This window comes from Camelina sativa, chromosome 4 (assembly GCF_000633955.1).
Source record: "Camelina sativa cultivar DH55 chromosome 4, Cs, whole genome shotgun sequence".
Taxonomy (NCBI): domain Eukaryota; kingdom Viridiplantae; phylum Streptophyta; class Magnoliopsida; order Brassicales; family Brassicaceae; genus Camelina; species Camelina sativa.
Window position 1 is genome coordinate 27,727,769 of NC_025688.1, and position 12,565 is coordinate 27,740,333.

Below are 12,565 nucleotides of genomic sequence, written 5' to 3' on the forward strand. Positions count from 1 at the left end.
AAAGCATATATTATATACAATTGTTAAGATAAACTGATAAAAGGATTGAATTTTGATGATTGTGATTAATGATAGAGAGGTCCGATCATAAATAAAAATCCAAATTGAACCAGAGTAGTAGATAACGCATTTCGTTTTTCCAAATTTGAATAAATCCAAAACACACTCATACTGGAAACCACAAAAAAAACTCCTAAGAAAATTATACGATGATGCAAGGCTTAGTCACCAACGAACTGCAGAAGATCTGTCCTTCATCTTCAAAGGTCTTGCACACTCAAACCTGACAAAAAATAGAGCAACACAAGTCCATATAGCTCAGAACAAACTCATACAAAAACAACAAATATGAGAATGTAGATGATGATGCTTTTCATAAACATAGTTTACATACTATAAAGCCAAGACAAATCAGGGTTACGCACTCAATGCTAAAGTCAGCAAATTGTTTCATGTTTCTATTGATTGCAACTAAATCCAGGTTTAAGACTTAGGTGACACAGGTAATGTAATATACTAAAACCAGGTTTAAGACTCATATGACATAATCAATGAAGAGAATAAAAAAGAAAGAGAGAGCAGAGTAAAAGATTACAAACCTGGAGGAAGAGACTGCTTAAGCTTGTCGGCTTTCTCTTGGTCGAAGACGCAGAGCGTGTAGAGGTACCTGGAGCATCTGACCTTAAACTTGACAATGTCCTTGCTTCTCTTGATCTTCACAGATCGTGCATCTTTCCTTCTTGCTGTCAGAAGGAAGTCCTTGATCTCGTGGATTTGCTTAGGCTGCAACATTTTTCAAATCAATCAATCAATCATCAAACTTAATAAAATTTCAATACAAGATTCAAAATTCCAAATCAATCAAAAACTCAAATCCACAAGCTAATGATGATAATCTCAGACAAAAAGCTCAGCAAAACCGAACCTCATTTTTGGATACACACAAGCAAAATTCTCAGAACAATCGAAAACAAGTCTAACTCTATCCTAACCATAGTAACAAGCACTACTCAAAGGTGAAATGATACAAAAACTTCAAGACACAGGAGCCAACTATGATACTACACTATGAATGACTGAAAACGAGCTACGGAAACCAAATACTAATAAACATCAGTGACGCAGTCGTGAGATGAAAACGAAATCTAAAGACCGAGAAAGAATAGGGTACCATGATCGGATGTGTTGGTTGAAACTAGCCGCCTTCCTTCCACAGAGAGAGAGAGACCACGAGCAATTTCACCGCCGCGAGAATATAAAGAGATCTCTTAAAAACTTGTATCAAGAAGTAACCCTAGCCATTGTTCATTAGGACTTTACATATTTACCCTCAAGCCCATGTATCGGAACAACTTTCTTATTGGGTTTTTAGGCCCAGTCTCTTATATCTTAAATTAGTTTTGCCCAATTTTTACGGCGTTTCTTACATTTTAGTCCCTCTATTTTAGTGTTTCACTCTTTTCTTACCCAAATGGCCAAATTATAACAAGATCAGCCACAAATTCCTTTCTTTACTCAGAAAAACACAAATTGATTTCATAGTCACAACTCACAAGAAAAGAAACAGTGCAAATTTACACTTTTACAAAGAGAACAAACCGATTCAGCTACAGGAGAAAACTCCACTATGATGTTTTCAGGTGTGGGACTCTTATTATCTTAATGCTTCCAGGCCATGGAGTGACCATCCTCCATGTAAGGCTCAAGAAATCCAATGAACTGCCATTAAAAAACAGAATCAGAAACAGGACACTTTCAACACAAATCTGATGGAAAACTACTGTCGATCAAACATAAGATATAGTGTTCTATGTACTTTGGTTCCATCTCGAGACCAACGTGCTCCATAACCTTGAGCTACTCTTATCTCGAACACTTCTCCGTGTGGTGGAACTATATGTATGTTCATCCAACAACAATGGCCAATGAACCGACTGATAATGTCCATTGCATGCTTATTTTTATCTGACTCTGAAAAAAGGGAAGAGGAACACTCAGATATGGAAATGCATCAGAGTCTTGTACATATTTCCTACTTACCAGTTCCCTGAAGAACACCCCAAAATCCATCGCTACGTCGATCAACATGCTTGGCTAATGCTCTAGCTCCGTGGCTCAATCTACAACCTTTTATCTCAACATCAGGTAAAAAGAAAGATTCTAAGTTTTATGTCATACAACACAGCTTAATTGTTCCCAAAAGAATTCACTACGATGTAATCTCGAACTATTTCTTAGTTTTTGTGGTACCTTTGGCTTATATGGAAGCATGAATGAAGAGAGTAGAATCGATCTTCGAGGAGGCAGAGCATGAAAAATGGATCCAGTTGTGTGAGAAAGACCGAGAAGGCTTCGCACGCCAGTGGAACTTAGGCCCTGCAATTTTATATGAGTTTTTTTGGCAGAAACATTGAATAAGAATCACAAATTACAGAGGAGAAGACTGAAAAAAACTTGAACTCACAGACAGTATGTGAGCCAAAGCAACACAAGGCTGAACAACTGATTTAGTAAGATGGATTGCCACAACACCATTACAATTCTCTTGATCCATATCATACAACTTCCTAAACATTTGCATACCTAGGAATGTAAAATCTTTGAAACAGAACTTACCCGAAATTTAATGGCTAAAGATCAAACAAGAAAAAAGCTTACCTTCTTCCACTGTTTTAGTGCCAGGAAACACTTTCTCTGAACTCTCGGCTTTCAACAGCTCGTAAAAGGACTGATATTGGTGAACTTCCTATATATATCAACATTTAAGAGAATCTATCACAAGAAATCGTTTGCACTTGCAGGAACACAAAGCAAAACAAAATGATGTCCGCATATATATCTCACCAGAACTTCAAACATGAGACACTTATTTATCATAACCATTGAACCTCTTCGTCTGAGTCTGAGGAAATCAAACAACATTTCTGAACACAAGAGACACAGAAGTGATCAAGCTCAGTAACTTTTCACTTCTCATACCTATCATACTCAGCTTCAAAATACCTTGCTTCAACTGTTTTGATACCATCTAATGTATCCATTCAAATCAAGCAACCAAAATTCAAATCAAAATTCTTGCCACTTCATATTGCTATTGATAAGCGGTTAAGAACAAAAAATTTCAGGCATCTAAAAAGGAAATGAGTACCTTTCATAAGGGAGAATAAGGGATCTTGAACGTGAAGCTCGCAAGCTACATCCTTCAAGGCCTGTGAGAATATTGCAAAAGTGAACAAAACTTCTAACAATCAAAAGCAAACCAAAAGCTAAGCATTGATTACTCTGATAACCCCTAATACCAATCAAAATTCACAGATTTCTAAGTAACTCTCCAAGGCATGAATCTTCAAAATTCACAACAGAGTACAGAATCAACCAAAATTTTTTGCTTTTGAAGATCAACTATAAATCTAAAAGTCACTCACATTGACTAACTCGAAACCCTTTTGGGTTATCAGCTTGCCCCACTCATCCCCTCTCTCCTTCAACCAGATCACCTCCTTCCCCAACGATATCTTCTCAAAAGCTCCACACAAAGAACCAGAACCAATTGATTTTAACAGACCTAAAGCAAGACGCTTGTACAGAGGATACTCAGGAACACCTCCAAATGCTTCTACAGTATCTCCAAATCTGTGTAGCAAAGCTTGGGAAGACGATTCGGTTCCTTCACCGCCGGAAAGAAGGCCGGAGCAGAAATCACCGGTGAGCCCTAAATCGAATTCTACATGGTAATCGAGTGTGAATTTCCCCATCTCCTCTACACAATCTCTCAGTCTCTCCATTTTTACTCATTCGGAGCAAAAAGTTCAAAACTTTTTTTCTCGAAGAACATAAAAAAAGAACCTTTTTTTTTTCCTTTTGCAGAACATGAAAAAGTTTTGATTTTTATTTTTGTTCTTCAAACCAAAAGCTAAGCTAATTGGAATAATAAATGATCTTTAGATAATTAGATTAATAAATCAACTGATAACAAAAGTCTAAAAGCTTGTGTTCCAAGTTGGTAACAAGAAGACAAGAAAAGAAAAAACCTAATAACTGAAAGAATCAACTTAAAACCAAAGAAGAACCAAATTCAATCATAATGGTGGTAGATTTGATATAGGAAACATTGCAGTTAAGAGCTCCTCGTTCAACGTCTCCGGCAATTGTGGCATACGTTTCATTGTCTCCGACATATTCTCATTCAAACTGTGACATCATAACAACAAAAAAAAGGAAAGAAGTTATGAGAATATGATACGCTTAAACAATGAAGAGAGATCAGCAATAGTTGAAGACATGCATATTTGAAGAATTGATGATGTTACAGCTTACTTGGCGAGAAGGGTATTGATGTTCTTCCAGATTTTGTAGAAAAGCTCTATGTTGTCCATGAACTGTAGAGAAAGAATGAAAGTACATTGGAACATATATAAACCAAAGTTTAATTCTCAGCACTTTTGGTTTCTCAGAGAAAGGGATGTATATATACTTACCCTTACGATTCTGAAATTTGCAGAAATCTGATCGAACCATTGCCAATTCTGTTCAATAAGCTCGTTGGTGTTCCCTATACATCATATCATGCATTAAATGAGAGCACTTTAATTAAGAATATTTCCATATCTGTGTTTATTTTAAGGATTTTCTGGAATCTTTGACATATTCTTGATAAGATTCGTTGAATCATCAAAGAGAGACTTACCATTTTGAGATGGTTCAAACTGTTGTGAAGAAGGCACCAGCGTATCACTAATCTCCTGAAGAAATCAAAACATAAAACGTACAGATTACATTAACAAGATGAGGGTTTAAAGCTAATTAATCTCAAAGATTTAGATAACAAGTATGTAGATAAGATCAGAAGATGATCAGAGAAAGATTCTATGTCTGAACCTTATTGTCAACTCTGCACGCAGCTCTTCCCAATCCATTGTGATGATCTACTTTTCTTCTCTTGGCCTTTTCGTTCTTTTGCTACAAAAAACAACATAAACACCAAAAGAATACAAAATCAATGATTAATTAGTTCCCGATCGATCAAGAAACACAGAAAGAAAGAAACCTTGACGAACAAGGAACAAAGGAGAATTGACTTTACACATATCCATTTCCAACGTGTAGCAACGTCCCTGACGCACTTCGTTGGAAAAATATCCGCGACTTCCACGTAACGCGCAAGACTCACCGGATAACTTCGTGGAAGACAAAACAATATATCAGAACAAAACAACAATTGTGAATTTAAAAGCAAATTTTGATCGTAATAAGGGAATTCATGACAAACCTATCAAGTCTATCAAGCAGAATTTGATCTTCTTGAGGGGTCCATTGCACGACGACACCTGTGTTATGTTTCAACATCAATGACCTCCCTGACGGCGGCGTCGTCAAGTTGCGGGAGTAGGCATTATGGTGATTCATCTCTTCGTTTGTCCAGGGAGGAGGATTCACCATCATCAAATACACACCAAAACCACCTAAACAAGAACAGATTAGAGAAACAGAATCGCAAAATATCAAAAGTGTTGTCAAATATAAAGAAGAAACCCTAGCTAGCTATCTGAAGAACACGACTCCAATATAGAGTTTTCCGTACGATGTGTAATTAATTTCGGATATATAGATTTAGATATATATGTAATCTTGAAATCCTTGACGTATTTGGTTTTTTGGTTTTTTTTTCTTTAGCTGTCGAATATATAATAGAATATTAAAAATATTTTTAAAAAAACGTAGACGAGGTTTTTTTAGTCTAAATCTATTTTTATTTCCCTTTTTTAATTCCTTAGTTTTATTTTAATTTAGGATAAAAAGAAGAAATATATTGTCAATATATATATATATATATATATATATATATATATAGATATCGTATTTGGAAGCTAACAGAAATATACACAAAATATTAGATATGTGTATGCATTAGACGACACAGCTTGACACTATATATTGTCAATAAGTTAATTCTTATATGATTGCAAAGACAACTATATAAAGTATAGTTTAGAACTATCTGAGGGTTACAAAGGTATCGTGCATTATTATTGTAGACCATGAACGTATATTTAAATACTTTATCTTTATGTAATGTTCATATATGATATGAGTTACAATAAGAGGATCGACAAAAAATATACTCCCTCCATTTCATAATATAAGATGTTTTGGAGGTTTTTCTTTGTTTCATAATATAAGATGTTTTTAATTTTCTAGGTAACTTTTAGATTATTTTTATATTTTATTATTATTTATTTTATGCAGTTTTATTTATAATTGGTTGAATTTTTTTTAGTAGTTATTTCTTAATCTATGTGCTTATTTATAATTGGTTGAACTTTTTTTAGTGGTTATTTTTTAATCTGCGTGCTTTCACTCAAAAATAGTGCAATTTTGGGATTTGTTAATTTATATGATCGTGCAATTTACTTCACGTGCATAAATTAAAATTACATCATAAAGCAAATCCACATTATGTAATTCCCAATTTAATTTGTTTGTGTAAATTATCTTAAAATTATTAATGGAGAATATTTGTAATTATGTGCATATATGCCGAATTGCCGGAATAAAAAAAACATTAGATGCATACATTTGATGGTGAAGTTTTTTCTTTTTTTCACTTAAGTTCGAATATCGAATAAATAGTTGAATTTTGTTAGTTATTATCTCTTACAGTATTATCGAATTTCTCGTTCCTCTGTGTTTATTTCATTCATTTTACTATGTAAGTATATATATCTTGTAAGATTTGAAGCACGTTTATTGATTTGAATTTTCCTCAAATTAATCAGTAAGAGGAACATGATCACAACAAAATATACTTAAGTACAGAAGAATGGAAAAGACCAACCAACCATTCGTAGAAATGGTACAGGCAGATACAAATAATGTACTAATAATTAATAGAGAGTTTCCAGCTGTTTTAGTGCATAGTGATAGTTTCAATATGAGTCATATGATATCCTCTCTTGTCTAAGTGTTTTTAAAAAAAAAAATTGTATATATATGTATGTACATTAGTTCAAAATTGCTGATCTGATCCTATCGACGACACTAAACCATCGTCAAAGTAAAGCTAATTTAATTTCACAGCTTCTATCATGTTTTGAGGTTGATGATCTAACTGTGGGAAATCTGTTGTGAAATGACAGCGGATTTATTTTAATCTAATTATAATTAGATCATTTGCTAATTTGTTCCTATCGCCATATCGACCCAATGACAAAATCCGTTGTTATTACATGATGTCTTAAAATTATGAAAAATTCAGTGAAAAATCATCCTTTATTATATTTAGATGTTAGAAACAGTCTTATATATACACAAAAATAATAATAGTAATAAATAAGAACAAAAATATACAAAAAAAAAAAAGAGTAGAGAAAAAATGGGATCTCATAAATCTGCATGGGAAATCAAACGACGCGCAGAATCCGAGTGGAGATCACATGTTAACACGTTGATTCACTATCAAAACGTAAACTATATATATATACACACACACCCACTCAAATAAATATTTTGATATCCCAAAGGACCCAAACTCCAATCGTGTGTTGTCTTATTATTTTCTCTCTTGACCTTTGCTTCTTCTTTTCTTTGTTAGAATGAATGACTTTAAATTCTTAGTTTTCCTTAACACGACACATAATAAGTTCTTTATTTATAAAACCATTCAACTCATCTGATTTTTTCTTCGACTAACAATTTTTTTCTTTCTCATTATGTGCGTACCATTTATTTTTCATAAGAATTCCATATATCAATTACCATCTTTATGAAAAAATCAAAAAAAATAATTTATAGTATTTTTATTTTGATGCACCTTTAAATGCCTAGAGACGACATTGGGCTGGCGACTTAGCTTGCACGGCACCTAAACAAAACTCAACAAAGATCCGATAATTATGCTAGCACAACTTCTTAATTTTTGTTTTTTTTTTCGAAATTCCTTTACTATATGATTAAGAACCCCAATCGTAGTGAGATATGTCACGTGGACAAAAACCCATACGTGCCTTCACAATCTATCAATCTCTCCTTATATAAACCCTCACTAGTACTCAACAACACACCTCTTTTTGTCTTCCTTATTCAACAACACTCAACAGCTTCACAGTGAGATGGGTACGTATCATATCTTCATCACCGCGGTGTTGGTTGGAGCCGTCAGTTTCTTCCCGGAGACGGCAGAAGTGGCAGTGATGGGACCGTCGATGCAGAAGCTGACGTGGCATTACTACAAAGTTTACAACACTTGCGAGAATGCCGAGAACTTTATAAGGCACCAAGTTGAGATAGTTTACAAGAAGGATAAGAGCATTGCTCCTAAGCTCCTTCGTCTCCTCTACTCCGACTGCTTCGTCTCCGTACGTTTCTTCTTATCCTTGTCTTACCATTTTAAATATATATCATATGAACCTAAGGATATATATTATGATTTATAACATCACAGAACCAAACCTAAACCAAGCTAAAGTTGTATCAAACCTAGTTACAAAAACTTTTAAATAGTTTCAATTTTTTTTTTAAATTAGAAACAAATTAAACTGAATCGAAGAAACCAAACTAAATGTGCGTGTGACACTATAATGATAGGGATGCGATGCATCGGTTCTTCTAGAAGGTCCGAACTCAGAGAGAATGGCGCCACAAAACAGAGGACTTGGAGGATTCGTGATCATAGACAAAATTAAAATAGTCTTGGAACAAAGATGTCCTGGTGTTGTCTCTTGCGCGGACATTCTTAATCTTGCAACTCGGGATGCTGTCCATTTGGTAATCTCTCTTCCTCTTTACCTATAGCTATACTAAACATGGATCATTATTATAGATACTGACCAGCTGAGAGAAATGATTTAATAAAGGCTGGTGCACCATCTTATCCTGTGTTCACTGGCAGAAGAGATGGCTTGACGTCGGATAAGCAAAACGTGGACTTACCGTCACCATCCATCTCATGGGACCAAGCCATGGATTACTTCAAATCTAGAGGCTTGAGTGTCCTTGACATGGCTACACTTCTAGGTCAGTCATCTCTTTCGACCTTCCAATATCTTAAAACCGGTTTATCATGATTTAGGAAAGCCCATTCTGCCTTCCCGTTCTTGGAGTTTTTGGTTTATGAATTATCGAAAACAGAAAGAAACAAAAAAAAATACTCGTTTCGGTTAGATATAGGTTTGGTCTTTGTTAATACTTAGAAGGTGTTTGAATCGCTTAAACTGAATTACTCCCTAATCAGGATCGCATTCAATGGGGAGAACACATTGCAGCTATGTCGTTGATCGTCTCTACGATTACAACAAAACCGGTAAACCAAGCCCGACTATGAACAAGTATTTCCTGTCTGAGATGGCAAAGCAATGTCCACCAAGAACGAGGAAAGGCCAAACCGATCCACTGGTGTACCTAAACCCGGACTCAGGCTCAAACCACAGCTTCACAAACTCATACTACTCAAGAATTCTATCAAACAAATCTGTACTTGAAGTAGATCAACAACTGCTTTACAATGATGACACAAAGCAAATCTCTGAGGAATTTGCAGCTAGTTTTGAGGATTTTCGGAAATCCTTTGCTCTTTCGATGAGCAAGATGGGAGCGATAAATGTGTTAACTAAAACGGAAGGTGAGATACGAAGAGATTGCAGGCGTACAAACTAAACACAAACAGCACAGTCTCACTCTGATTTCTGTGATTGCAAGAAGAATAAATAGAAGGTATAAACAGGAAACAACAGGGAAAAATATTGAAATATTTATGTTTCAGATATAAATTTGTTGTCATTTATTACACTGTAATCGCCGTGAAAAAGGCTTCTCTATAGCTAAAGGAGATTGATTCTTTTTGTGTTTCTAAAGAGTAAAGATTTGTTTGCTTCTGATATTCACATAAGTATAAAGGGTATGCAGTCAAAATAGTTCCCGCACAAAAGAGAAAGGAGATTTTATTTGTCTAACCTCTTTGGTGACAAGTCTTAGACTCAGTTTGTGAAGTACCAAGCGATTGAATTGCACAAACTTCTCAATATCTCGCTACTTCCATCCTGCTGGCTTCAAGAAGAGGCAAAACAATTATTAAGATTATAATTTTATTATATAAACAACAAAACAGCAGAGCCAAGACTTTTTAATATTTTCTTGATCCGAGATTTCATTAAGCGTGTACATGTTCTGCAGGTGAAAAGGAAAACAGTTACCTCAAAAAAGTTGTCGAGACAGATCAAAGCATGAATCTTCAAACAGAAATCCCTTCCTCGTAATCCGTAATCAAAGATTACCTACTTGTATGAGCTTCTACTTCATCTTTTTGTTTTATATTTGTAACTGTTAATAGGTAAGTTCTGCCTATCACCATTCTGAGCAGCAGGACTATGATGTAAACTTGGTGTTTGGCTCTGGTTCTCACCATGACTCTGAATCTCCTCCCGCCTCTGGCTTTCCATATGTGTTTGATGCTGGATTTGAACCTGGTTGGGATTCTGAGATTGAGTGTGGCTCTTGGTCTTGATTACCTGACTCTAACAAGCGTTCAACAGTTAATGGTGAGCATAGAATAATCCAGCACCAGAAGCTTACTTTGTACAACATATCTAACCTTGTACATGTATTTCCTACGAAGTTTCATGGCTGTGCGTATGCATCTTCTCACGCGAAATACAAGAACCTTCTCATTGAAGATCTGCAAGATATCTTCTGAATTAGTATAGATGCATCTCATCAGTTGAGCATGAAGGGAGAACAAAACACAAATGAAACAAGATTTCTACCTGTATCATGTCATCGATCGATCGAGTTTCTTTCATGATCTTATATCGATTCATGATTAAAATCGCCGCCACACAAAACACAGGAAGAGCATCATCACCTTTTTTGATGGATGAAACTACACAAGGGACATGTGTTGTTCTATCGTTCCTTGACCAAAGACTTCTTGTCAGACCACAGAAGTGATATGAGGATGATGCTGCCTTTATCTCAGCCTCATCAGATAAGGGACCAGCAGTCTTTGGCAATGGACCACTCTTCGGCAGCAAACCGCTCCTCGACAACAAGCCACTGCTCTTTGAAATTGGCCCGCTCTTTGAAATTGTTGGTTCCCTCTTTGTACTAATAACATTTCCCTCCTCTATCGTTTCTTCATTCACCTCAGCTTCAGATTTTCTTGGAAGCTGAATCACCAAAGGCTCCAAGCAATCATTCTCCAAAGTTTCAGCAACAGATTCATCATAATCAGCTGCCCACATCATCTACATCAAAGACAAACCCATTGATAGATATGAGTAACAGAGACTGAACTAGTATAGACTCAGTCTTTGAAGCCAACAGAAGAACTACAAACCTCCCACATCCTGAGAGCTTCGTTAAAAGACAATTCACGTCGGAACAAAACTAAAAGCATCCGGAAGGCAAAATGAAGACTTTCAGCACCAATGCGCGATAGGTGGGAAAATATATCTTTATCTGTAATCTGCAATATGTGCCAGAGTGACTGCAATTGATCCATCACCCCAGTTGGTCCCTCCATTTGGAAATTTGCACGCTACACAGATAGACACATAGCAAAAGCATAATGCATGATCAAATTAAAGCCAGAACAAAAACAAATATGACATAGTAAGCATTGGATTTACCGTTCTTCTTATGAGCATTTCAAAGCACCAAAAGGCATCGGCATTATCATCAAACAGAACCACAAAAGGAGAGACTAAATCGCTCATTCCTACCAACAGATTTGCAACCAGAATATTAGTATACCAAACCAATAAAACCTTATTAAAGTTTCATTCAACATATCTAAAAGATATAAAAGTTAAGAGATATATGGAAAACCTTGGCAATAACCAGTTGCAGGATCAACCCAAGCATAAACCGCAAGGATATCAGACATTCTTCCTAGATTTCCTGGATCCTCATAAAACTCAAGGTGGCTATCTGTCCTTACCACATCAACAACTGTGGAAACAAGAAAGTTTAACTATGAAATGACGGAAGCTACAAAATGGAAGATTTTTGAAAGTTCTCACGACAAAAGATACAAGGAATAACTCCTACCTATTCGATGCAATGTCCAAAGCCATTCAGACACTCGTTCTTCCGTGACATTTGCAACACGAGAGGGAGTCTCCTTTACTGACGCCATTTCAGGGGCATCTGATATTCTCAAGCTATCAACTATCTCTGTATTACGACCAGTATTATAAGACGATGGTCCAACAGAATCCGGTTGCATCACTTCGATCTCTGAAGTGGACCTACGTTGTTCTCTAATTAAATCAGCATTCTTATCAATTCGAAAATTGTGCATTCCCTCTTCCTCAGATCTCAATTCACTTTTCAAAGAAGCATCCTTGTCTGGCGTAGAAACCTCTATCTTATCTAAACTATTCCTCCCAAACAAATCTGTAACCGGTAGCGAGGGAAAGTCAAAATAACCGTCAGGGGAAGCATATCCATACGGACTAGAGGCAGATACAAAAGAGGAAGTGTTGTATACTACGCTCTCTGGACTCTCTCTTCCGCTTACTAAATCAACAGACTCACTAGAACTTCCCCTTCTGTGTACATGAGATGTATC

The 12,565-nt window shown here is 35.8% G+C and overlaps 4 protein-coding genes and 1 long non-coding RNA gene across 12 annotated transcripts in view; 1 reads left to right on the plus strand and 4 right to left on the minus strand.

The window, feature by feature from the left end:
* Window positions 86-1,283, minus strand: LOC104782860 (60S ribosomal protein L38). The gene is made up of 3 exons (XM_019245052.1): window positions 1,172-1,283; window positions 600-783; window positions 86-283 (listed from the first exon to the last, which is right to left on the minus strand). Exons 1-3 carry the CDS (start codon window positions 1,172-1,174, stop codon window positions 261-263), a joined length of 210 nt encoding a protein of 69 aa, XP_019100597.1. The 5' UTR covers window positions 1,175-1,283; the 3' UTR covers window positions 86-260.
* Window positions 1,505-3,871, minus strand: LOC104782861. 3 transcript variants are annotated; one of them, XM_010507914.2, is made up of 10 exons: window positions 3,426-3,871; window positions 3,149-3,209; window positions 2,980-3,028; window positions 2,845-2,902; window positions 2,659-2,746; window positions 2,465-2,583; window positions 2,251-2,376; window positions 2,041-2,134; window positions 1,817-1,971; window positions 1,505-1,719 (listed from the first exon to the last, which is right to left on the minus strand). In XM_010507914.2, exons 1-10 carry the CDS (start codon window positions 3,783-3,785, stop codon window positions 1,660-1,662), a joined length of 1,170 nt encoding a protein of 389 aa, XP_010506216.1. In that variant the 5' UTR covers window positions 3,786-3,871; the 3' UTR covers window positions 1,505-1,659. The 3 variants fall into 3 exon arrangements, 2 of the variants coding, with proteins under 2 accessions (XP_010506216.1, XP_019100596.1); XR_002037798.1 differs by having other exon boundaries at window positions 1,701-1,719; window positions 2,041-2,127; XM_019245051.1 differs by lacking the exons at window positions 1,505-1,719; window positions 1,817-1,971; window positions 2,041-2,134; window positions 2,251-2,376 and having other exon boundaries at window positions 2,461-2,567.
* On the minus strand, window positions 4,023-4,742 carry LOC104782863. The gene is made up of 4 exons (XR_002037636.1): window positions 4,688-4,742; window positions 4,479-4,552; window positions 4,318-4,379; window positions 4,023-4,191 (listed from the first exon to the last, which is right to left on the minus strand). It is a non-coding gene; the product is annotated as an uncharacterized LOC104782863 (long non-coding RNA).
* LOC104782865 (probable peroxidase 26) lies at window positions 8,080-10,036 on the plus strand. Its single transcript, XM_010507928.2, has 4 exons — window positions 8,080-8,354; window positions 8,584-8,763; window positions 8,853-9,012; window positions 9,230-10,036. Exons 1-4 carry the CDS (start codon window positions 8,109-8,111, stop codon window positions 9,649-9,651), a joined length of 1,008 nt encoding a protein of 335 aa, XP_010506230.1. The 5' UTR covers window positions 8,080-8,108; the 3' UTR covers window positions 9,652-10,036.
* The window catches only part of LOC104782864 (small G protein signaling modulator 1-like), a 5,695-nt gene continuing 2,863 nt past the window's right edge, over window positions 9,734-12,565 (minus strand). For 2 of the 6 annotated variants that reach the window (XM_010507924.2, XM_010507926.2), the window contains exons 6-13: window positions 12,043-12,560; window positions 11,821-11,943; window positions 11,622-11,710; window positions 11,330-11,530; window positions 10,758-11,237; window positions 10,586-10,669; window positions 10,188-10,508; window positions 9,734-10,041 (exon numbers count right to left, since the gene is read on the minus strand). In XM_010507924.2, coding sequence (XP_010506226.1) covers window positions 10,290-10,508; window positions 10,586-10,669; window positions 10,758-11,237; window positions 11,330-11,530; window positions 11,622-11,710; window positions 11,821-11,943; window positions 12,043-12,560 — 1,714 coding nt within the window. In that variant the 3' untranslated portion in view covers window positions 9,734-10,041; window positions 10,188-10,289. The remainder of the gene's footprint in view (window positions 10,042-10,187; window positions 10,509-10,585; window positions 10,670-10,757; window positions 11,238-11,329; window positions 11,531-11,621; window positions 11,711-11,820; window positions 11,944-12,042; window positions 12,561-12,565) is intronic. The other 4 variants (XM_010507925.2, XM_019245055.1, XM_019245054.1 and 1 more) reach the window with 4 other exon arrangements.

Excerpts from the sequence above, each read along its gene's own strand:
- LOC104782865 (XM_010507928.2), top strand. The coding sequence starts at position 8,109 with ATGGGTACGTATCATATCTTCATCACCGCGGTGTTGGTTGGAGCCGTC. Across the intron at positions 8,355-8,583 it reads ACTCCGACTGCTTCGTCTCC|GGATGCGATGCATCGGTTCT; the intron begins GTACGTTTCTTC and ends CTATAATGATAG. Across the intron at positions 9,013-9,229 it reads TGACATGGCTACACTTCTAG|GATCGCATTCAATGGGGAGA; the intron begins GTCAGTCATCTC and ends CTCCCTAATCAG.
- LOC104782860 (XM_019245052.1), bottom strand. Across the intron at positions 284-599 it reads TAAGCAGTCTCTTCCTCCAG|GTTTGAGTGTGCAAGACCTT; the intron begins GTTTGTAATCTT and ends ATTTTTTGTCAG.
- LOC104782861 (XM_010507914.2), bottom strand. The coding sequence starts at position 3,785 with ATGGAGAGACTGAGAGATTGTGTAGAGGAGATGGGGAAATTCACACTC. Across the intron at positions 3,029-3,148 it reads CTTATTCTCCCTTATGAAAG|ATGGTATCAAAACAGTTGAA; the intron begins GTACTCATTTCC and ends TGGATACATTAG. Across the intron at positions 2,903-2,979 it reads TTTGAAGCTGAGTATGATAG|ACTCAGACGAAGAGGTTCAA; the intron begins GTATGAGAAGTG and ends TGATTTCCTCAG.